Genomic DNA, 23,150 nt, shown 5'->3' on the forward strand with positions numbered 1-23,150 from the left:
ACAGGTCCACCTAGAAAAGTTGAAATGTTTTAGTCCAATGAGATTCATTTGGTCTTCCAATATTCTATGTTATTAGGTTCTTTTTTTCTCTTTTTTTTCCAGACCTAGAGTGTTATTTCATACCTGACAGTTTCGACTGCTCACTAGCGTCTTCCTCAGAGTCACGTGATGTTGCTGATGGAGCATAAATGTAATGTAATATACGAAATTCCCTGCATGTCCTGCAATAAAACATACATCGGGGAAACAGGGAGGGCGTTCAGTACACGAAAAAAGGAACATAGAACAGAATGCGAGAAGGAAACAGCGAAGGCGTGCACACGAGCAACGAAACACAAAGCAGAACAGGAACAACTCAAATCGGCCATTTCTGACCATTGCAAAAGAGAGAACCACGTTATGGACGGGGACGGAGCGAACATCACTGGGACAGAGGAAAACAAACATCGCCGCTGGATTAAGGAAGCAATCGAAATAAGGAAACGTGCCCACAGGACTGTAAACCGGGACGAGGGGGCTTTTTTACTCTCACACACCTGGGATACTGTCCTGAGGAAGTCGGACTGCAGATGGCGCTGTCGTCCTGCCTCCACCGGTAGGAAGACAGCGCCAAAACCTGTTTAAATCAGCTGAGCAACACGTCACAACAACATCACGTGACTCTGAGGAAGACGCTAGTGAGCAGTCGAAACTGTCAGGTATGAAATAACACTCTAGGTCTGAAAAAAAAGAACCTAATAACATAGTTGAAATGTTTTGTTCATGGATTTAAGTGGATAATAGGACTTGAAATGCTTTGAATTGTTGGTTTTCAGGAGATATGACAACATCAAAAAGTCCTGTATGACATAATAGAGATGGATTGTTTATTTCATTGTTTCCCAAAGACTGGATGACGACTCTCAGGTGCGTCGCAATAGAGTTTTTTTGGGTCGCCTTGTCACGATCTGGATGTAGGTCTGTAATATACAGTTCTGACTCATGTTGAAATGTTCAGACATGTTTTGTACAATTTCTAATCTTTTTGTAATTATTTTATTGACTATTTTGTCCCACTATTGCTGTTTCAGTTGAACGTTGAAAAGAAAATTAAATGGGCTACGTTTAATGTCCAAATAGGCGACTTATGGATCCTTTTATTGCTGCTTCAATTACTGTTTTTATTGCTTAAAACCTGAGTAATACTAACTGTTCAGAGAGACAACAATAAAATATCCTCATTAATGTTCAATAATGGTCAAATCCAACGTTATTTTGTGATTTACGAATAATGTCTATTGACTTGGGTCGTGAAGGTTTGTGACTTTTAAAATATGGGTCCCCAGAAAAAAAAAATAAAATGGGAAAAACTGATCTATTTGACACCAGTCTCCTGCTATTTTTGCTATTTATTTAGAATTCATTATCGCCGTTTATGTTTTTTTTCTCTTCGTTATTGTATTTTATTGTGATGTGTGAGCTTCTGTGTCCAAATAATTTCCCTTGTGCATCGGTAAAGTTTGTCTAACATTTCTAAAAGTCAAAACGAGCCTCCCAAATCAACCTCCTGCGTACAAAAAGACTCTTTATATTTTATTCTAATGTCCCTGTAGATGGACGCCGGTCTATTATATAAGTGTCCTTCACTGGGTGACAGTGTCTGGTCTAACCCTGAGTCACAGAGAGGACATTTTCATATTCACAGATCTATAAATGCGTAATGATCTGACGTGAGCGCCCTGTATGCCGAGACTCATGTAGAGATGTTATACAAGCCTCTAATCGTCACCACTTTCTACTTCCTCTCCCCTTTTTACCCCAGACGCTAACCTCAAATCAACTCCTCAACAGCCTCTCAGCGTTTCTTGTTTTCGAGACTGAAATAGAGCCGGTAAATGTATGAACGGTTTCGTAATTTCTATGAAAATAATTTGGCTTTTGAGCGCCAAGTACCAGACGGTGTTTAGATAATGTGCACTATGTAACTTTGCCGGTGTTTCCATGGAGATGTTGGCAAAGGACGGCGTTAAAGTTGTTTACGTGGTGACAGAAGTGGCACTGGTCAGATCTGTGGAGAGGCGACCACAGTAAGAATGCAGTAAGAAGGTTTTCACAATTAGAGAAATACATGTATGAAAACTAATATAGCTGCTTACAAGTAAAAAAGAGAAGAAACTATATCACAGGGAATGAAAAAAAAAACACGGATTTATGCAGAATCACCGAGAAGCACTGAACTATGGAAGCCCATTTGTGCCAGTAAATATAAAAATAAAAAATAAAAGCCTCACAGAAAGTCATAATTATGAGTTATAAAGTCAGAGTTATAAAGTCACAGTTACGAGTTATAAAGTCATAACTATGAGTTTAAAAGTCATAAGTATGAGTTATAGTCATAATTATGAGTTATTAAGTGATAATTAAGAGTTATAAAGTCATAATTAAGTTATACATAATGAGTTATAGTCATAATTATGAGTTATAAAGTCATAATTATGAGTTATAAAGTCATAATTACAAGTTATAAAGTCCTAATTACGAGTTATAGTCATAATTATGAGTTTAAATGTCATAATTATGAGTTTCTGTGAGGCTTTTATTTTTTATGTACTGGTGGAAATGGGCTTCCATACTGAACACTTAATCTGAGGTCAGTGAAATGTCATTATATTTAAAATGTAATTGATATGTGATCAATGAGCTCCGTTGTTTCACATGTGTCACTGAAATAAACAAATCTGATTGTTTCTGTCTTAAGACGTGATGGAAAAGTTTATATTTTAAACTCATCCAGAGGAACTGACAAAGAGACTGAAACATGAATAGAAAAACTAATACAAGAATAATATCAGAACATGTTTATACAGATCTAAACTACAGGGTGTTTTGCTGTTTGTGGAGGAAAATGTGGTACTAAAAATTGCAGCCTTTGCGATTTGCTAATTGTGTTCATTCAAATTATAATAATAATGCATCTTTACTTATGAAGCACTTTTAAAAACAAGGTTTACAAAGTGCTGTACAAGCAACAAAGAACAATACAAAAAGCATAAAAATAACATGCAGAAGGCCAGAGGTGGGACCAAGTCGTCGTTTTGCAAGTCTCAAGTAAGTCTCAAGTCTTTGAGCTCAAGTCCGAGTCAAGTCCCAAGTCAAATACAGGCAAGTCCAAGTCGAGTCTCGAGTCACTGTCCCATAAAGCCAAGTCAAGTCCAAGTCATCTGCTTTGAGCTCCAAGTAATTTCAAGTCTTTAAACCAAAGTAGCTTAGATTTTTGCAATTTATATGACTTTTAAGATAAACTGTACTTATAAAATCATGTTATATTTATATATGAGTATTTATAGAGTATATAAGAGTTGTAGAAAAGCAAATTGTTCCTTTTTAAATGTCTTGACAAGATCTTAGAGTGAATCATTACAGTCAGAATAGAAAAAAATCGGATTTAAAAGTGCTTCTCAAGTTCGAGTCAAGTCCCAAGTCACTGACCTTCAAGTCCAAGTCGAGTCTCAAGTCTTAGTCTGAGGTGTGGTTGTAATTGCTGATTAGCCGAACATAACGGGACGCTACAATTAGGATGAAGAAAAATGGGACACTTTCTCATTTATCCTAGATTTTGTCAGACGAACAGAGCCGGAAATTGTAATCACATATTTCCAAACGTTTTCTTGCTTCCTGGTGACGTAAACAAACGCTCTTACCAACTGAGCTACTGTCACCTCTGTCGCTGTTGTTGTGTCGTGGTCTTTGCGAGTGAATGTATCATCAAATTGATCACGATATTTCGATAATTCAGCATTTTTGGACACCCCTATTTCTCACCTTTACAAAAATCGACACAGTCACGTTATTTTGCACTGTTTCCCCACACTGGAGTCCACAAACCCACTAAACAGCCACATTATTTCCTCCCGATTGGTTTTGCATTGACTTAGCCTTTTCTATGGAGTCTGGAAGCACCATTTGTGTGTCCCATTTAGAGGTGGAACAGCCAAGCGAATAGTGAGGGGCAAAAGTACAAATAAACAAACCACCACGCGCTGTTTGCACCAGGCTGTTAGCGAGCTATTTTTAGCCGCTAACAAATATGCAAAAGTCAACAGCAGTGAGCTAATCAGAGGCCAACACGGAGACCAGAGCGCAATGTGTACACGCTGATACAGGCACTGCTGTTGTGTTTGCATTTAAAGTAGGATTTGAATGTCCAATTTATTGTTATTATTATTACATTATTACAAGAATAACACAGCAAAACATCGCTCATATTTTGTGCAAGTTGTGTGTCTGTACTCTTGGGAAGGACTGGGAGGAAGGGCATCTGGTGTAAAAGCAAATGACAGCTTATTGTGGCATAGTGGTACAGTCGCCCGGTTGCAAGAAGGTCCCTGGTTCAATTCCCGTACAGAAAGGTTCACGTGTGTGGAGTGTACAGTACATCGCTTCTTCATTTTTAAGATTCATGTGTGAAGTACTTAAACAATAGTCAGGCTGACACCACCTAGTGCCTCCGCTCAGTTTCATTTCTCTCCAGGGACTAGGTCAGGAATTAAACTACACTAGACGGTTTGTAGAAACCCAGGAAGTTGTAGATCGCCCACTGGACAATCAGTGAAAAGCTGTGAAGTCATGACGTCAAACTCAAGCGTCTGTCTGGGTCCCTTTTGTGGAACAGCACAACAGTAAACAAAGCGTCGAGATGGATGTAGACGAAGACAGACATTCTGTGTTGGCAACGATTCCCGAGATCGAGGATTTAAAGCCGGAACAAAGAGAATGTTTGGTGAATTTTATCAAGGGGAAAGACGTTATTACCCTTCTTCCTATGGGATTTGGTGCATTACATACGTCACGACCAAACAGCAGCGATTGGTTAAATAAAAAAAAATACCCGCCTACCGTCGAGCGAAAGTATCCTAACGCTGCGAGGTCAGACGGTTTCCACAAAGTGAAACTGGCTGATGAATCAGGCTAACAGTTTATTGTCATGATACTAAAAAAGTTTAACAAAAAAAATAAAAAAATCACTACTCAAATTGCATAACATGATTATTTAAAAATATTGTTCTATTTTATACAAAGTAATTTCCATCACAAATAATTACAGTTGTTTGAATTTTACTTTTTAGTTTTCATAAAGATCAAGACACATTGTCCAACTACTCAGGAACAATAATTTAAGTTTTTTAGGTCCTATATTACACTAAATTGATTCTCGAGAGCTTTTAGCCATGTTAGAATGCTGTTACCTTCTCATAAACAGACCTGGAGTTTTGCTATTAATCTGCCAGTTTCACTTCGTGGAAACCGGCTGATGAATCAGGCTATGTAAACAAGGCAAAAGTCCAATTTTGCAATAGTATAATGAAACAAAATACCGTATAAAGTAGCACTACATAACTTTTCTGGACCAGGAATGTTCCACACTGTATCATTAAAGGTCCTTTATTAGACAAAACTGACTCTTTAAACAGTCAAAAACAAACCTGGAGTTATGTTTTTGTTTTTTGACTAATCCTTTATCATTAGTCTGTCTACATCTCCAAAGCTCAAAACGCTTTGTTCCACCTTGTGATGTCATGAAGTGGTAGTTTTCAAGTTAACAGCTAAGTTTTAGACCCTTTTTTCAGTAAAGTTTGACAATTCCTGGTCTGAAATCATCCAAATGATTCTAGTGAAGGTGTGTGGAGTTTAAAAAGACATTGGAAACCCTTCAGAATTACCACATGACATCACAAGGTGGAACAGAGCGTTTCCGTTTGAGAGAAGAACTCTACTCATCTAAAAATGCAGGATTTATGTGTTAAACATGTGAATGAAACAAAACACAACTCCAGGTAAAGAACATTATATTGCAGAAGTCTAAAAAGGTCTAAAAAAGTTCCCAAATTAAGTCATTTTTAACTCAAATTACAAACATACATACAGCACCTAGAATCTACTATAACCGATTGTGTATTTTTATAATCATCTGTAAACACACAGGCCTATCTTTACTTTTTCTTTCCGTCTCTTTCCGTTGTAGCTCCTCCTCTGCTGTAGGAACAGAACACCTCCTCCTCTGTTATTTCCCGCTCTCACACTGTATGGATTTGTCCGGGCCCCTGGGTGCACTGAATTAAACTGCTGATTGATTACTTCCCTGCAGTTCCTCACTCCATTGACTTAAGAGGTGTGGGATTTTGGTTTTACGTAACCGCGCGGAGGGCACACGAACGCCTCACCTGCATGTGCCTGTGCGTGTGTGTGCGTATGCGTATATGTGTGAGATGCACTGTAAAAAATAACAGGAGCGTTCAGAGGGACAGAGAGCGCTTTAATATAAAACTGCGAATCTTCGACTAGTAGGTATAAACGATTAAGAAGTGTCTGTGCGATGTTTTACGATTATAATTGACAATAAATAATAAGATAAAACAGATATTTCCTTATCATAGGCTACGTTCAGACTGCAGGGCTTAAAGGTTGTATGGAGGATTTTTTTTGTTTCAAGTTGTCAATGATAGCATTATAGAGATGCAGTAGCCTTGTAATTATGATGACCAAAAAAAAAGAGAATAAAAATTAATCAACTCTGGACGTGGTGGGGCTAAACATTTGCCAATAGATAACGACACTGCCTCGTTATCTGTGAGCTGACAGGCTGTCAATCAATCTCCCTACGTTTCTAGCGTAACTGACTTGCCTGCGCGCCGCCGGTACGTGGTTTGCGTACGACTGTCACGCAGTCCACAGACGCAAGACGCACAGACGCTGTTTACTCCACCAACGCAACAGTTCTTAGCGGCTTTTTTTGACCTATATCTTCCTCGCAGTTCGCACAAAGTTTGTTGCAATGGCGACAAGAATCCAGGAGCAGTTCGCCGCAAAAGAAAGTCCGTTTTTGAGGTCGCTGAAAGAAGAAGACAAGGGGAAAAGCAGTGAAGCCAAACTAAGGTGATTCTTGAAGATTCATTCCAGCGATGGCACAACTGAAGCAGACACAGGGTCTAAAGACTGACGCACTGGTCCACAAATTACTCCTGGACAGGAAACTTCTGCTTATTATGAAAACGTACTTTATTTCCAAGAGCGAGACAAACGTTTTTCAGGACACGAAAGTGATATCCTATGTCTGAAAACGTAATTTTCAAGGCAAAGAAAGAGTCCGCTTGCTGCTGCGTGTTGTAGTTAGTTCATTCGCACGGAATCTCCGCGCAACCTTCTCTGCACCCCTTTCCTGCTCCTGTCCCCGCTCCCCGTTCCGCTCTTCCCCCTGCTCCTCACTTCTCCGGGCACGGAATCTCCGCGCACCGCTCCCCTCTCCTCTCTCCTCTCCCTGCTCCTCACTTCTCGTCCGCGAACGAAATGTCCGCGCACCTGCTCCCCCCGCTCCTCACTTCTCCACCTTGCCTAACCAACACTGTAGTTAGTTGTTTACAAGTCATGTGCAGCACCGGCTGTAAACAAACCTGTTTCTGGCGTAAAGAGGAGGCGGGAGGAGGCGTTTCTACGTAGGAGCTGTAGGGGAGGGGGGGTGGTTTCACGCATGCGCAACATTTGAAAAAGGACAAACAGTCGCTGGATTTCTCATTCCTTGGAAAATCCTCTATACAACCTTTAAGGCTCAATTCGGATTTTTTGGTGAAATCCGATTTTTTTGCGAGGTCGTTCACATTTCTAATTAAATGCGACTTGTATGTGATCTCCAGTGTGAACTTTAAACGCCCCAAAAGTGTCCCTCATGCACATTGGAGGATGCGACAATGTCACAAACAGCGAGCAGTCTCAGTGTTTACGGAAGTCGCCTAAACATGGACGTGAGCATTGAGCACCTGGCGATTTTAAAGTTGCTGTTGCCAGAACATGTACCGTATTTTCCGGAATATTAGGCGCGCTCAAAAGCCTCCAACCCCATCAAAAAATGACCGCGCGCCCCACAATCCAGAGCGCCCTATACACGAATCCACTCGGGTGTCACAGTACGACTTCAGTAAATTACAAAGCCGCACCACCCGCAGCGCACGCAAACACACACGGAGCAGACAGCGACCGCACGGCGAAAAAAAACACTCGCAGCTACACTCATCACTCCACGCCGTCGAGGAACGGAACGGAGGAACGAACCGAAAAAGCGAGCGCAATGTGCCGCTTCTAGACACGACTGAACAACTGAGTCACTGCGAACACGCCGACAATCCGTTGGTCCCAGACAGCACCCTCCCTACACGCCACAACTGAACGAAGCCCAGAGTCACCGTGAACGACACAAACAAACAAAACCACTCACCCATCACACTGTTGTGTTTCCTTTAAAGTCCAGTGCGGTTTATTTGTGAAAAAAGTTTGAAAATAGACCATTTAATAACAGTGCGCCTTATAATCCTGAGCGCCTAATAGTGCGGAAAATACGGTACAGTTTATTTGTTTTAAGGAGGAGATCGAGACGGAGAAGGACGAGGTTTTTGGCCATGTCATTTTGTGGGGCGGTGGCAGCAACGCCCGTAGAAAGGAACGTGTGAGTGCAAAGTCGCAGCCAAGAACGGTGGTTGATGATTGTTGATGATTGTTTTGTGCGTCACTGCTTCACTCACACGGAGTTCAGACACAATTTTCGTTTGAGAAGAAGAACGTTTGTTTACATTTGTGACGTGTAGGTGGGATGAATGTGACCTGGCCGTTCAGACTGAAGTCGCATGTCAAAAGATCGGATATGTATTGGTTTTAGGAGCACATGTTCAAGTGACCTGGGTCGTATTTGAAAAAATCTGATCTGTGTCGTTCAGACATTAAAACTTAACTTCAGGCTGCAGTCTGAGCGTAGTCATACTGTTGTGGCTCGTGTTTGCATCTTTGGTCCAAATCTTATGGATCTATTTTGAAAAAAAAGTGTAAAGGCATTTAAATTAGTGCTGTCATGCGATTAAAAAAAAAAGAGAGATTAATTAATTATGATCTGTAATTAATTAATCTAATTAATCTCATTTTAATCTCACCTAAAAATTGCTGAGAAAAGCTTCAATTTGAGGTATTTTCATTTAAATTCATTATTACATTATTGTGGCAGATCAAAAGACTGATATAGATTTAAAAAAGTGACTTTATAAAGTCATTTATTGTTTAACAAATCTCTCCAAATTGGCTGTTGAGCCCAAGTCTCCATGAATAAGAAACTGTTTGCTGTAAAGTAGCAAAGACGAGGAAATCTGAACATAATAACTTTTGTCTACTTAAAGACAATAAAAAGTCCAGTCTTTCCTTAACCATATTAAAAATATTATTGATAGAGAAATGCTTTATATATGAGATCACTGGTTTTAGTCCTGGTTTAGACCTGGTTTAGACCTGGTTTAGACCTACTTTAGTCCTGGAATGGATTAATCCTGGTTTTAGTCCTGGTGTTAGTTCTGGTTTAGTCCTGGTTTAGACCTGGTTTTAGTTCCTGGTTTTAGTTCTGGTTTAGTAATGGTTTAGACCTGGTTTAGTCCTGGTTTAGTCCTGGTTTAGACCTGGTTTAGTCCTGGTTTTAGTCTTGGTGTTAGTTCTGGTTTAGAGGCACAGGAGGAAGCGCGGTTTACGTACGCGAGAAAACACGATCCACACGCGGCTCACGGGAGCACGTCGGTGTCCACGCAGTAACTACGAAAGGAAACGTGGTCCGCGCGTTCTCAGGTTAATGACGATGATGAAGGTGTGTGTTTGTGTGTGTGTGTGTGTGTGTGTGTGTGTGTGTGTGTGTGTTTGTGTGTGTGTGTGTGTGTTGTGTGCGTGTCCCCTCATGTGGCAGGTCACTATAGGACAGTAGTGCAGACATCATGAGTCCTATGCAGGTTGTTTTCAGGCGATATTATATTTGTTATTTTCTTTTATATTTCACGTCGGGAGAATAATTTCCAAGACACGAATGTGTTTTTACCTGTGCACTGCTGACTCTGTTCTACTGGCTCTTCGACCTCGTCCATTGTGCGACTGACGCCGTCAACGTTACCATAATGTTTACATCGCTCTTACTGCGCGTGTTTTGTGTGGCTTTCCGGCAATGAGTGGAATTACCGAAATAAAAAAATTTATAAATGTATAAATGTGTGTGTGTGTTGTTGTCCCAACAACACATAAAAACAGGTTTTATAATAAAGCAACTCACATACAGAAACACTAAAGTTAGAGATTAAAAATGAGATTAACGCGATTAAAAAACATAACGCGCTAAATATGACTGTAATTAATTAATCGCAATTAACGCGATAATTTGACACCCCTAATTTAAATATATATATAAATAAATACATATTTTATAGAAAGCCATTATCATCACAAATAATTACAGTTGTTTGAATTTTACCGTTTAGTTTTTTATAAAGATCAAGACACATTGTTCAACTCATTAGGAATGATCAAAAGTTGTCCTGTTTTGGGGTATTTTTCAATCATAATTTTAGTTTTTTAGGTCCTATATTACACTAAATTGACTCTCGAGAGCTTTTAGCCATGTCATAATGCTGTCACCTTCTCATAAACAGACCTGGAGTTGGGTTTTGTTTCATTCACACATGTTTGAATAACCTTTAATTATTAGTCTGTGTATATCTCCAAAACTCAAAACGCTCTGCTCCACTTTTTTCTGAAGAACTCAGTCTAAAAATGCAGGGTTTGTGTGTTAAACATGAGTAAATTAAACAAAACTCCAAGTCTGTTTGTGATGAGGAAACAAAATTATAACATAGATCAGAAAAGAGGGTAATATGGGCCCTTTAAGTCTCATATCTTACCTTGCAACAGGACAGGAGATTGGTTTCATTTATTCTAACTCCTCATTATACTTAAATGTAGAGTTTTTTTTGAGCTAGTACGTTAAAAAGATAAAATAAAGGTGTTTAGTTTGACGTTGTGCTTTTACAGTGTATTAGTTCTAGGGACGCTCCACCTGCATATGTATGAGGCGGAGACAGACTCAGCTCCAGGCACAGGATCAGGGAACATGCTGTACCTTCTGTAGGACCGTCCAGATACCGCCACGGGCTACTTCTACTGCTCCTGTGTGTGTGCGCGCGCGTGTGTGTGTGCGCGTGTGTGTGTGTACGCTGCGTGTGCGAGTACTGCGTTTGTGTACTACGGGAGCACGGCACGCACCATAGAGACGTGGTGGAGATGTAGTGGACCATCTGAATGAAGGGCAGGGGGTCGGACGTGGCTCCACAGCTGGTACACACGCACTGCAAAACAAAACAAAACAAAACAACACGTGTTAATAGGCGGGTTAACGTGACAACGCGACATTCTCAGATCGGGAGGACAGGTCAGACTCCTGCGGTAGGATTTGCTGTTTAATTGTAAGACTGCAGATTGGTTGACCTGGTTTGTGGTTCATATCTCTGTACCTTAATTTTCGGACTGTAAGATGCACTTTTTTCATGGTTTGAGTGTTTCCGGTGAGACTTATATATTAAAATGTTTACACTGACAGCCTCAAGAGGGCGCTCGAGGCTTGTGTGTCAGTATCTGCTGCTCCTCTTACTCCTGTACCACTGTCACTTCACTCTATTGCGCATGTCTCCTGCAGAAAAAGCCGTTGTCCTTCTGCAAGTAGTGAAACATGCAGCCTAAAATGGTAATTGAGCAGCGGTAAGAAAGTTTAGAGTGAGCAAGAAACTTGTGAGGGACTGGCAGAAAGAGGGGATGGAGAACACAGCTCCATGGCAACCAGGAGGATGCACCTGAGACATGAAACTTTCCTGGAAGTCGCTGGATGGATCAACAAAGCCTGGACTTCAGTGACAACGAAAACCATCCTGTCATGATTCAGAAAGGCCGGAATAATTCTAACTGGAACTGATGCTGAGTCTGACAACAGCGACACAGAAGAGGAAGTGGTGCTCTGTTTACCTCCGGAGGTCGTGGAGTTGCTCAGAAGTGACACCGAGGATGAAGAATTGAATGGATTTAGTGATTTGGAGTGAGATGGAGAGTTTGTTAAACTTGTTCTGTTCGGTTCTTTATGTTATAGTTTATCTGAAGAACTGTTCATATGTGATATTAACAGTCTGTTGTTCTATTGTTAGAACTTGACTTTCAAGATGAAATGTCGGTTCCTGGTCTCTGATTTTATAAAATACATTTTCCCAAAAAACTGCGACTGATAATCCGGTGCAATTTGTTTTTTTCTTCTTCTTCATCGCTAATTTTTTGGCTGCTGCGACTTATAGTCAGAAAAATACAGTAATTGCTCGGCCTATCCACATGAAACAAAAACTGGCAAAGTTCAGCCTCTTCTCTGTTAGTATAAATAAACAAAAGTTAAATGTATTTTTACACAATAAAAAATTTGGTGACACTTTAGTTTAGAGACCACATATTAATCACTAAATAAGTGCCAATTGGTATGATAATTTGCTGTTACTTAGCTATTAATTAAACACTTATTAATGCTTATTAAGATTTCAGTGTGTGTACAGAAACATCTATTGTAATCTCCACTACTGTAATTTGAGAAAATAGTTCATGGCTTAATATGAGCAAATTACAACCTTAGACAAAAATGGGCTCGATCAAGCAGAAGTAAACAACAAGGCCAAAAATTCAAGTTAATTCATCTGATATAAAAATGTATTGAACAGATACATATGTACTCTAGTTTATCAAACTGTTGACCTTTTTTCTGTACCATTTTTGGTTCTAAAGTTACATACATTTTAAACAGACCATGTATGAAACATGGAACAAAAATTATTTCCCAAATTTCAAAGACCTGCAAATCATGTAAATAAACTGATGTATTTCATCATATCTTGTGTTATTCCATCTTTGAACTGTTGATGAAGGTACATGATTTTTCAAAAAAAAAATGTATTTAAAATGATAAAAATTTGCTTGGAAGGACTGACATATTTTATAGAAATAGTTTCCTTTCATTGTGAAGTAATATTAAAATATTCAGAAGAAAAAAGTGACAAATTATACAAAATCATGCACCTTCTACTTGCTTGCACAATTTTCCCTCCGTTACCATGAATAAAAAATCAAAAATCTCATTACTCAAAAAGTAAGAGGTTTTTCAACCTAATCTTGTACCATATGGTAGAAAACTATATGAAGCAAATATTCAAACCAGTTTGTTAAGGATATGTAAGTGAGAACCAAGAGTTATCACTGTTTGTATTTATTGCCCAAAAAGTGCTGCATATTTCATTCCCTCTGTTACTTTCCTACATTCTGATACTTTACTTATTTCAATAGTCCCTCTAGTTTCTGAATAAGAGACATTTGAATGTAAAAAATCTGCCCCTGTTTCCCTCTGTTACCACTTGACCCAAATGCATTGAAAGTACTTTTTAAATAGTAACAAGTATGTAATTATCCACTTATTATGGATTTTACTGTTAACTAGCTATTAATATGTGGTCCCTAAACTAAAGTGTTTCCAAAAATTCATAAAGTGGTCCCATTATTCATTCAACCCTAAAGACAGGATCGTTGTCAACTGAAATGACTGTACACCTCTAGATCAATAAGGCAAGTTTGAGGAGCGTAATATGGAACATTTGTGGAACATACTTGATGGAGATCAAACCAGGCCAAGTTACAGGCCAGATCTGCGGAAAGGCGACCCCGCTCACAGTCAGAATCCCTGTTTTTCTAGGTATTTTTGAGCTATAAAACCACCTGTAATTGAATAAATGTAAGTTAGATCTGTTTATTGTCATACTGTGGAGCATTTCAGGCAGAGCAATGACATCTCCATGGAAACAAGCAGGTTACAGAGTGCAGCTTTAATGCCATACACACACGCTTTATTGCCATTGTCAGTGCATTTGTGAAAATCCACAAACTAGGAACGCGCTTTGGCAATTTTGCACTCAAACATTACTCGATATATATGTATTAAACAATGTTAAAAGCTCCAGAATGTTGCTTTATCTCATTATGCTCCTTTTAAAATGAATAAAACTGGGACCGGAGCAGAGGAGAGAGCGTGTGATGGAGCCCTTATGTCCAGTGAAGTTGACTTTATTGGTCTGGGTTTATGGCCTGGCTCTACAGAGGGACCAGGGAGCAGCACTGATGAAGGCTCGAGCTTAAAGCCGCGCTGTGGAACCTTATGGCGGCACAGAGGCGCAGTGTCACACCAGAAAAGCTCCTTCATTTTGTGCATAGCTTAGGTTTATTGAGATTTTTCTACCTTTCCATTTTCCTTTCCTACCTGAAACTGATTTTTGTTTTATTTAGTTATAATTCTATGACAAACGTAGATGATAATTTCATATTTTGTTCATTTTAAACCAGAATATTGATCCCATCTGACAGTCCCGCCTACAGAACAGTGGATTATATTTATCTGTATCAAAATGTGATGCCTTAAAATTGGGGAAAAAAAAGAAGAATGTGAATGTGTACAGGGCTGTGGTGGTAGATTTTCTGAGCGCTGATGTAATATAGAACAACACACGATTCCTCAAACTGAAAATACAACGTTTTTAAGCTTAAAGGTGCATTGTGTAACGTTTTTTGGTCGGGGTCCGTCACCTACTTGGGTCTATGCAGGGTTCCCACGGTCATGAAAATCCTGGAAAAGTCATGGAAGTTGAAAATGTCATTTTCTAGGCCTGGAAAAGTCATGGAATAGTGTAAATTCAATGAAAGTTTTGGAAAAGCCGTGGAATTTTAGTCTCTCTTTCACGCAGCTACAGCGTTCTGTTAAATTCTCATTAGACTATGTGATTCCGGCTCCCACAGATGAATGCTGCCGTTGTGTCCTTGGGCAAGACACTTAACCCACCTTGCCAACAGTGTCTGCGTACACTGGTGTGTGAATGGGTGAGTGGTTCCTTGTTGTAAAGCGCTTTGAGCCTTGAAGGTGGAAAAGCACTACAGAAAAACGTGACCATGTGACCATGATTATTAGAATGATAAAAGTGGCTTTTAGAAACGCAAATGTGTGAACACTTTTATTGTATATTTGCAATCTTATTGTACATTTTTTGTAATTTTTTATGTGTAACTTTTAAGAGTATTTTCTTTTAAGATGCTTTTTTGACTGCCGATGCAAATTAGCTCTTATCGGCGAACTCGGGCACATTTACATTGTTTTGATGTTGATTAATGTGCATTGTCCCTTTACAAATAAATAAATAAATAAATACATTTCCAAACATATGCGCCTTTTATTTAAAAGAGACGACAATAAATGCACTGACAGTATTTTGAATGTTAAAAAACTATAATCCCAAACCACAATGTGAGTGGAAAGGGTTTTATTTCATATTTAACCCTAAAAATATGATCAATTCTACACATGTAGGTGCTGTAAAGTCATGGAAAATTCACTTTAGATCATGAAAAAGTCATGGAAAAGCTTTCGAATTTTGTCAGTGAAAAAGAGAGGGAACCCTGTTTATCCTTATTGCCTCAAAACCAAAAGGAAAAAAACGCAATTGCCCCTTTACTTTCCTGGTGTCAGTCATGGAAACAGCTCGTGTCAGGTTCAGAGCTCAGAGCCGCATCACTTCCTGCATTTCCATGGTGCTGATCACATTTGGATTTGTACATTATGACTGAAATAAACGTTTCAAATAAAAAATAGCAAGGGATCAAGATGCATAATTTGCCATTTACTTGAGATATAACTGCACTTAGAGCAGATTTTTCAATTGTTACGAACACAGACACTTAGAGCAATCGACTATCTTGACTCACTACACTCTTTGGCAAAGTTTGGGCCAATTAAAATGTATGGAGCACATGCGTTTGGAAAATAGCTTTCCTATTGGACACTCATTTTCACTACGTCATCATGCAGCGTGGGTGTGACGTAGGATAATCCCAGAAATATGCTCGGAAAGCTTTTTTATCAAGGAAAAAAAGTAAGTTTCTATCTTTTATGGTTGGAAAGTTATGCGCGGTTATATAAAACATCTCCTCTTGCTTCTTATTTTCTCATATAGCTGTATCCTGTGGCATTTGCTGTTTGGTTTTCTTGTATATGAGTGCAGTTTTGAATGGGTCCCACCTGTTCAAAAAGCATCATGGCGAACTTCTGGTGTGGGATGCAGTGTTTGGCGGTGCAGATGTCCTCTCTGCTCTCTGCGCTGATGTGGAAGTGAAGACGCATCAGCAGGTTCTCCTACACCAAAAACAACAACAGGCAAAAATAAACCAAGAGAAGAAGACACAAAAATCCGTGTATCATTCGTTCATTCGTTTTTCAATACAAAACCAAAAATAAGAAAACAAAAAAAACAACACTTTTGTTCCTTATTTGTCTCCAAAACCAAAATGAAAAAATGGATAATGATTAGTTTTGGCAGTTTTTGATTTTGTGTTTGAATGAAGAATGGAAAAAACAGATAAAGTCCACTTCCTGTTTTCATGACTTAAACTGAGATGCCGGACTTTTGCGCTGCATAAAGACTGAACCAGGACTGAACCAGGTCCAGGACCAGGACCGGGACGACCGGGACCAGACCGGGACCAGACCAGTGAACTGACGGAGACTTTCACTCCGAGCCTCCGAGGGTCCAGAACCTCAGACTTCCGAGCTCCGGCCCTGCCGTGGGCTCTGAGCCTCTGGTCTGGTCCGGTCTTGGTCTCGGTCTCAGTTCCGGTCTCAGTCCCGGTCTCAGTCCGGTCTCAGTCCGGTCTCAGTCCTGGTCTCCCCGCTCAGCCCGGCCTGGTCCTGGTCTGGTTTCAGTCTGGCCTCAGTCTCGGTCTGGTCCCGGTTTCAGTTCTGATCTCAGTCTTGTCTGGTCCGGTCTGGTCCTCGGTCTGGTCCCGGTTTCAGTTCTGATCTCAGTCTCGGTCTGGTCCGGTCTCAGTCCTGGTCGGTTTGGTCTGGTCTCAGTCTTGGTCTGGTCAGTCCTGTCCGGTCTGGTCCCGGTCTGGAGTCCTGTCTGGTCTGGTCCCGGTCTGGTCCCGCTCTGGTCCTGGACCTGGATCAGTCCTGGTTCAGTCTGTATGCAGTGCAAAAGTCCGGCATTGCAGTCATGGGAGTCACGTAAACGGGAAACGGTCGTTATCCGTTTTTTCCTTTCTTCATTTAAACACAAAATTTAAAACTGAAAAAACGATTTTTTTTTTTTTTTATTTAGATTTTTAAAATTTATTTAGATTGTTTGTCCTTTACACTTTAGACAAACTTGTTGATTCTCAAGGTAAATTCCTTACAAACCCTAGCATAAAAATGCACTCGCCTCTCCACAGATCTGACCTGTAGCTTCACCTGCTTGTCTCCATGAAGATAAGCTTAAAGCCAAACTGTGGAACATTCCCAGCAAAGCAAAAACATCTCCACGGAGCCAAGAAGGTGAATAACCCTCCATGAAAAAAAGGCAAATAGATCAAAATTTTTTGCACATCACTGCTGCAGATTAAACAAAATCTCCCAAACATTTGACATTTTATTTACGAATCTTATTTTTATTAATTTATTTTATCGATTTGAGACATAAAAGATCTTAAATCGTGTGGTTTCCTTCATGCAGACTGCAGACGGGGCGTCGCGTGTGGCCTGCGTGGGCTGGTCTAATCTGTGGAGTTGGAGCTGCATCTATATTTCATAAGAGCTCCGGCGGATTCCCTGACTGAACACATTTACACCCAATCGATCAGACAGCACCCACGGGTCCCACACAAGCCCACGCTCTACACGCACGCACAGACAGGGGGCGACGAAGAGGGCGGAGAGCCACGGGGACGGACGAGAGCACTGCAAAAAGTGGAAAAGAAGAGCTAAACTAGAATTAAGACTAAAGAGAATTCAGAATCTTCAGAAGTATGGACTTAAATTGGGACTTAACCAGGACTAGACCAAGACTTAACTCACTCCTGATTTGGGCCTGGTTTGAGTCCAATTTAGTACTGATATAGACTTTGTTTGGTCCTGGTCTAGTTCTGGTCGAGTCCTGGTTTAGGTCTGGTGTAGTTTTGAATTTAGTCCCACTTTAGACCCAATTTTGGACTGAACTGGATTCAAACATGAACCAAAACAAAACTAAACTGGGACTAAACTAGGACTAGATCAGGAATAAACAGGGACTAAACCAGGTCTACATCAGGACTAAACTGAATAAAATTGAATAAAGCAGGACTAGAACAGGACTAAATCAGGATTAAACCAAAACTAAACCAGAGCTAAACCAGGACTAAACCAGGACTGGGATCAAACTCAGATTCAATCAGGACTACACCATGACAAAACTAGGAATAAACCAGGATGAACAGTACCCTTGGACAACACCTGGACTAAACCAGGTCTACATCAGGACTAAACTGGGATTAAACCAGTACCAAATCAGCACGAGATGAGGAGGCCTAAACCAGGACTTGAACAAGATGAACAAAGTTTACATCCGGACTAAACTGGGATCAATCCCAAACTTAACCACGACTAGGCCAGGACTACATCATGACAAAACTAAATAAAGCAGGACTAGAACAGGTCTAAAGTAGGCCTAAACCAAGACTCAATCTAGGATTAAACCAGGACTAAACTAGGATTAAACCAGGACTAAACTAGGACGAGACCAGGACTAGACCAGGACTAAACCAAATCTACATATCAGGACTTAACTGGGATCAAACCTGGGTTTAACCAGGACTACACCATGACAAAACTGAATAAAGCGGGACTAGAACAGGACTAAACCAAGACTAAATCAGAGCTAAACCAGGACTAAACCAAGTCTACATCAGACCTAAACTGGGATCAAACCCGGATTTAACCAGGACTACACCATGACAAAATTAGAAAGAAACCAGGACAAACAGTGCCATATGAGTAAACTAGGACTAAACCATGACTAAATCAGAACCAAACCAGGACTATACTATGAAACAACCAGGACGAGACCAGGACTAAACCAAGTCCACATATCAGGACTCAAACCCGGATTTAACCAGGACTAGGTCTGGATAAAATCAGGAATAAAACAGGACTAGAACAGGACTCGACCAAATCTACAAAATGTTTAAAAAAAAAATCCTCTATGAACATAATTTATCTTGAAATTAGAAAAACAAATTGAAAGTAGTCAGCAACAAAAAATCTAATGAATCAAACCAAGACTAAAAGACTAAAATAAATCTGAATCCAAGTCAGTTTAGCTCTGGCGGCGTTTTTTTTTTTTTTGCAGTGCAGGCGCAGGACGGGGAGTGGGACACGTGTGACTGATGAGAGTTTTTCTTGGTAATAGAGGAGATCATTTTTATGAAGAGGAGCTGTTTAAAATGCCAGGGCTGTCTGCAGGTGATGGGTGGATGAGGGGGTGGAGGAGAGGAGGAGAGGAGGAGAGGAGGGATGGACAGAAAGCAGAGGAAGAGAGGGAGACTTTTTAAGGGTGACCAATTGAATGAAATGAGTCTAATTTATTACACTACTATGGGGTATGGAGTCGTTCTAAAGACAACGTTTTAGTTTTAGGCGACCTTTTGGAAATTCTGCATTCAAAACTATTCCAATTTCTAGTTTTATTCATTTACCTGTTTGTGCGTCAATTCATATTTTACAAAATCAAAAATTTACAACAAAAAGTGGACATTTAGTTAAAATTATGTGAATATAGAATGTGAAGTAGTTTGGACTAAACCAGGAATAAACCCGGAATAAACACAGGCTCTAGGCTGCTGCTCCTGTTCCTCCTGTACCACTGTCACTTCGCTCTACTGCGCATGTCTCCTGCAGAAAGAGCCTCTGACGACGGAGAAGACGGAACACAAATGCGCTCATAAAGAAACTCATATTTTGCAGAGTACAAGCTGAAAGTTGCAAAATCTGCAGCTGAAAACGGTAACTGAGCAGCAGAATTTGTTGCTTGGATGTTCCACAGTACCACATTAAACTACTGTGTTTTTCGGACTATAAGTCACACTTTTTTTCATGGTTTGGGTGTTTCCTGCGACTTATATATTAAAATGTTCACACTGACAGCCACGAGAGGCTCTAGTCTTGTGTGTCAGTATCTGCTGCTCCTGTTCCTCCTGTACCACTGTCACTTGGATCTACTGCGCATGTCTCCTGCAGAAAGAGCCTCTGTCCTGTCTGTATCATGTCAGTCGATCGCACCATTACTTCTGTACCACTTCATTTAAACAAACTTATAAAGACGACTGAGAAGAACTGAACACAAATGCCCCTAAAAAAGAAAATCATATTTTGCAGATTACAAGCTGAAAGTAGCAAAATCTGCAGCTGAAAACGGTAACTGAGCAGCACAAAGAAAGTTTAGAGTGAGTGAAAAACTTGTGACACCGGAGGATGCATCATGAAACTTTCCTGAAGTCACTGGATGGATCAACAAAGCCTGGACTTCAGTGACACTGAAACCATCCTGTCGAAGATTCAGAAAGGCCGGAATAATTCTAACTGGAACTGATGCTGAGTCTGACGACAGCGACACAGAAGAGGAAGCGGCGCTCAGTTTACCTCCGGAGGTCGTGGAGTTGCTCAGAAGTGACACAGAGGATGAAGAATTGAATGGATTTATTGATTTGTAGTGAGATGGAGAGTTTGTTAAACTTGTTCTGTTCTGTTGTTTATGTTATAGTTTATCTGGAGAACTGTTCATATGTGACGTTAACATAATAGAACCTCTTCAGCCTGTTGTTACTATAACTTGCCTTGGCTCGTGGTCTCTGATTTTATAAAATACATTTCCACCAAATTTAGACTCCAGAGCGACTTATAGTCAGAAAAATACAGTAATTGCTGGGCCTATCCACATGAAAGAAAAACTGGCAAAGTTCAGCGTCTCCTCTGTTAGTGTAAATAAACAAAAGTTAAATGTATTTTTGCACAATAAAAAATTTGGTGACACTTTAGTTTAGAGACCACATATTAATCGCTAAATAAGTGCCAACTGGTATGATAATTTGCTGTGACTTAGCTATTAATTAAACACTTATTAATGCTTATTAAGATTTCAGTGTGTGTACAGAAACATTTATTGTAATCTCCACAACTGTAGTGGGAAAGAAATAGTTAACAGTCTGTTGTTCTCTGTTCTATTGTTTTTACTAGAACTACTATAACTTATAAAATAAATTTCTCAGAAAAAGTGCAACTTAAGTATATAAACTGTATTTTATACTGTATAGTCAAAAAGGCAAACTCCTGTGCAGGTGTAGTCTTGTTAAATTGTAAGTGAGAGTTGAATTTTGATTCAGATACATAGATAACACTTTTGAGAGATTTTTAATGCCGTCTTTCTAGTCGGAGCCGATACTGAAATATTTGCTGGTTCAGATATTGGCTTCCTAATATCGGTTTAGTCAATATCCTGGTTGGACATATAAATTAATGTAATAAGATTATTTACTGGCCTAGAAAGTCCCACAATGTTTAAACTTTTAATTATACAAAACTTTTCCATGGTTACCTCAGAGTTAAATAACAGCTACATAACGCATTTGGATCAGTTTTGTTTCATTTTATTATAGTTTAAAGGAAATAAAATGCTGTTTTTAGATTCTGCACTGGTATCAGGTGATATCGGGTAATGGCAAATACTTAAAGGTTGTATAGAGGATTTTCCAAGGAACGAGAAATCCAGCGACTGTTTGTCCTTTTTCAAATGTTGCGCATGCGTGAAACCACCCCCCCTCCCCTACAGCTCCTACGTAGAAACACCTCCTCCTCCTTACGCCAGAAACAGGTTTGTTTACAGCCGGTGCACATGACTTGTAAACAACTAACTACAGTGTTGGTTAGGCAAGTGAGGAGCGGGGGGAGCAGGTGTGCGGATATTTCGTTCGCGGACGAGAAGTGAGGAGCAGGGAGAAGAGCAGATCGGGCAGCGGGGAGAGGAGCAGGAAAGGGGTGCAGAGAAGGTTGCGCGGAGATTCAGTGCGAATGAACTAGCTACAACACGCAGCAGCAAGCAGACTCTTTCTTTGCATTGAAAATTACGTTTTCAGACATAGGATATCGCTTTCGTGTCCTGAAAAACATTTCTGTAGCTCTTGGAAATAAAGTACGTTTTCATAATAAACAGAAGTTTCCTGTCCAGGAGTAATTTGTGGACCAGTGCGTCAGTCTTTAGACCCTGCGTCTGCTTCAGTCGCGCCATCGCTGGAATGAATCTATAAGAATCACCTTAGTTTGGCTTCGCTGCTTTTCCCCTTGTCTTCTTCTTTCAGTGACCTCAAAAAGGACACTTTCTTTTGCGGCGAACTGCTCCTGGATTCTTGTCGCCATTGCAACAAACTTTGTGCGAACTGCGAGGAAGATATAGGTCAAAAAAAGCCGCTAAGAACTGTTGCGTTGGTGGAGAAAACAGCGTCTGTGCGGCTTGCGTCTGTGGACTGCATGACAGTCGTACGTAAACCACATACCGGCGGCGCAGGCAAGTCAGTTACACTAGAAACGTAGGGAGTTTGATTGACAGCCTGTCAGCTCACAGATAACGAGGCAGTGTCGTTATCTATTGGCAAATGTTTAGCCCCACCACGTCCAGAGTTGATGAATTTTTATTGTCTTTTTTTTGGTCATCATAATTACAAGGCTACTGCATCTCTATAATCTATCATTGACAATTTGAAACAAAAAAAATCCTCCATACAACCTTTAAAGCGACAGTATTGGAATCAGTATCGAAGTTGAAAAAGCTGGACTGGTGCATCCCTAGTGGACGTGTCTTTAGTTTAGACCACACCCCTGCAGCTCAGCCCTGTGTTCGGACCAGATTAAAGCGTGACTCACGAAGCACTCTGCGGCGTCGTCCATGATCCCGAGCTGAAAGCGCTGCTCGTCTTTGAAGGTTTTGGCCAAAGCCGAGCGCAGGAGGTCAGAGGGCAGCACCCGCTCACTGCTGAACTGGAACTGGGCAAATATACTCTGGAAAAAAAACAAAAACACAACAAAGAAACAAGACTTTAGTATGATATAATAAACGTGTGAAAAAGCACTGCTGTTTTTACCTATTCTATCAAATCAATTTCAAATTTTTCTACACTGAAGTCACATTATGTTCCACTTCTCTTAGTATGTTATGTTTTTATTATACAGGGGCAGTACAATCAACATTAACCAAAACAAAAGATGGATTATTCCAAGTTATAGCAGAAGATTCTAATTTCCACCTGTAGTTCCTGGACAGGGTGAACCATACATTATCACACACCAGATCTTTGGCATTTTTTGTCCTAACAACATGAAAATTGTCACTGCACACACCCGTCCCATTACGATGACACCCTCCAAATTTAAG

At 40.1% G+C, this 23,150-nt stretch overlaps 1 protein-coding gene across 1 annotated transcript in view; it reads right to left on the minus strand.

Moving 5' to 3' along the window:
- The window catches only part of usp54b (ubiquitin specific peptidase 54b), a 180,581-nt gene that overhangs the window by 119,782 nt on the left and 37,649 nt on the right, over window positions 1-23,150 (minus strand). Inside the window, exons 3-6 of the mRNA XM_055149922.1 lie at window positions 22,643-22,777; window positions 15,959-16,072; window positions 11,086-11,168; window positions 9,312-9,314 (exon numbers count right to left, since the gene is read on the minus strand). Coding sequence (XP_055005897.1) covers window positions 9,312-9,314; window positions 11,086-11,168; window positions 15,959-16,072; window positions 22,643-22,777 — 335 coding nt within the window. The remainder of the gene's footprint in view (window positions 1-9,311; window positions 9,315-11,085; window positions 11,169-15,958; window positions 16,073-22,642; window positions 22,778-23,150) is intronic.

This window comes from Boleophthalmus pectinirostris, unplaced genomic scaffold (assembly GCF_026225935.1).
Source record: "Boleophthalmus pectinirostris isolate CB_2022bp ecotype Guang Dong unplaced genomic scaffold, ASM2622593v1 HiC_scaffold_14, whole genome shotgun sequence".
Classification (NCBI taxonomy): Eukaryota; Metazoa; Chordata; class Actinopteri; order Gobiiformes; family Gobiidae; genus Boleophthalmus; species Boleophthalmus pectinirostris.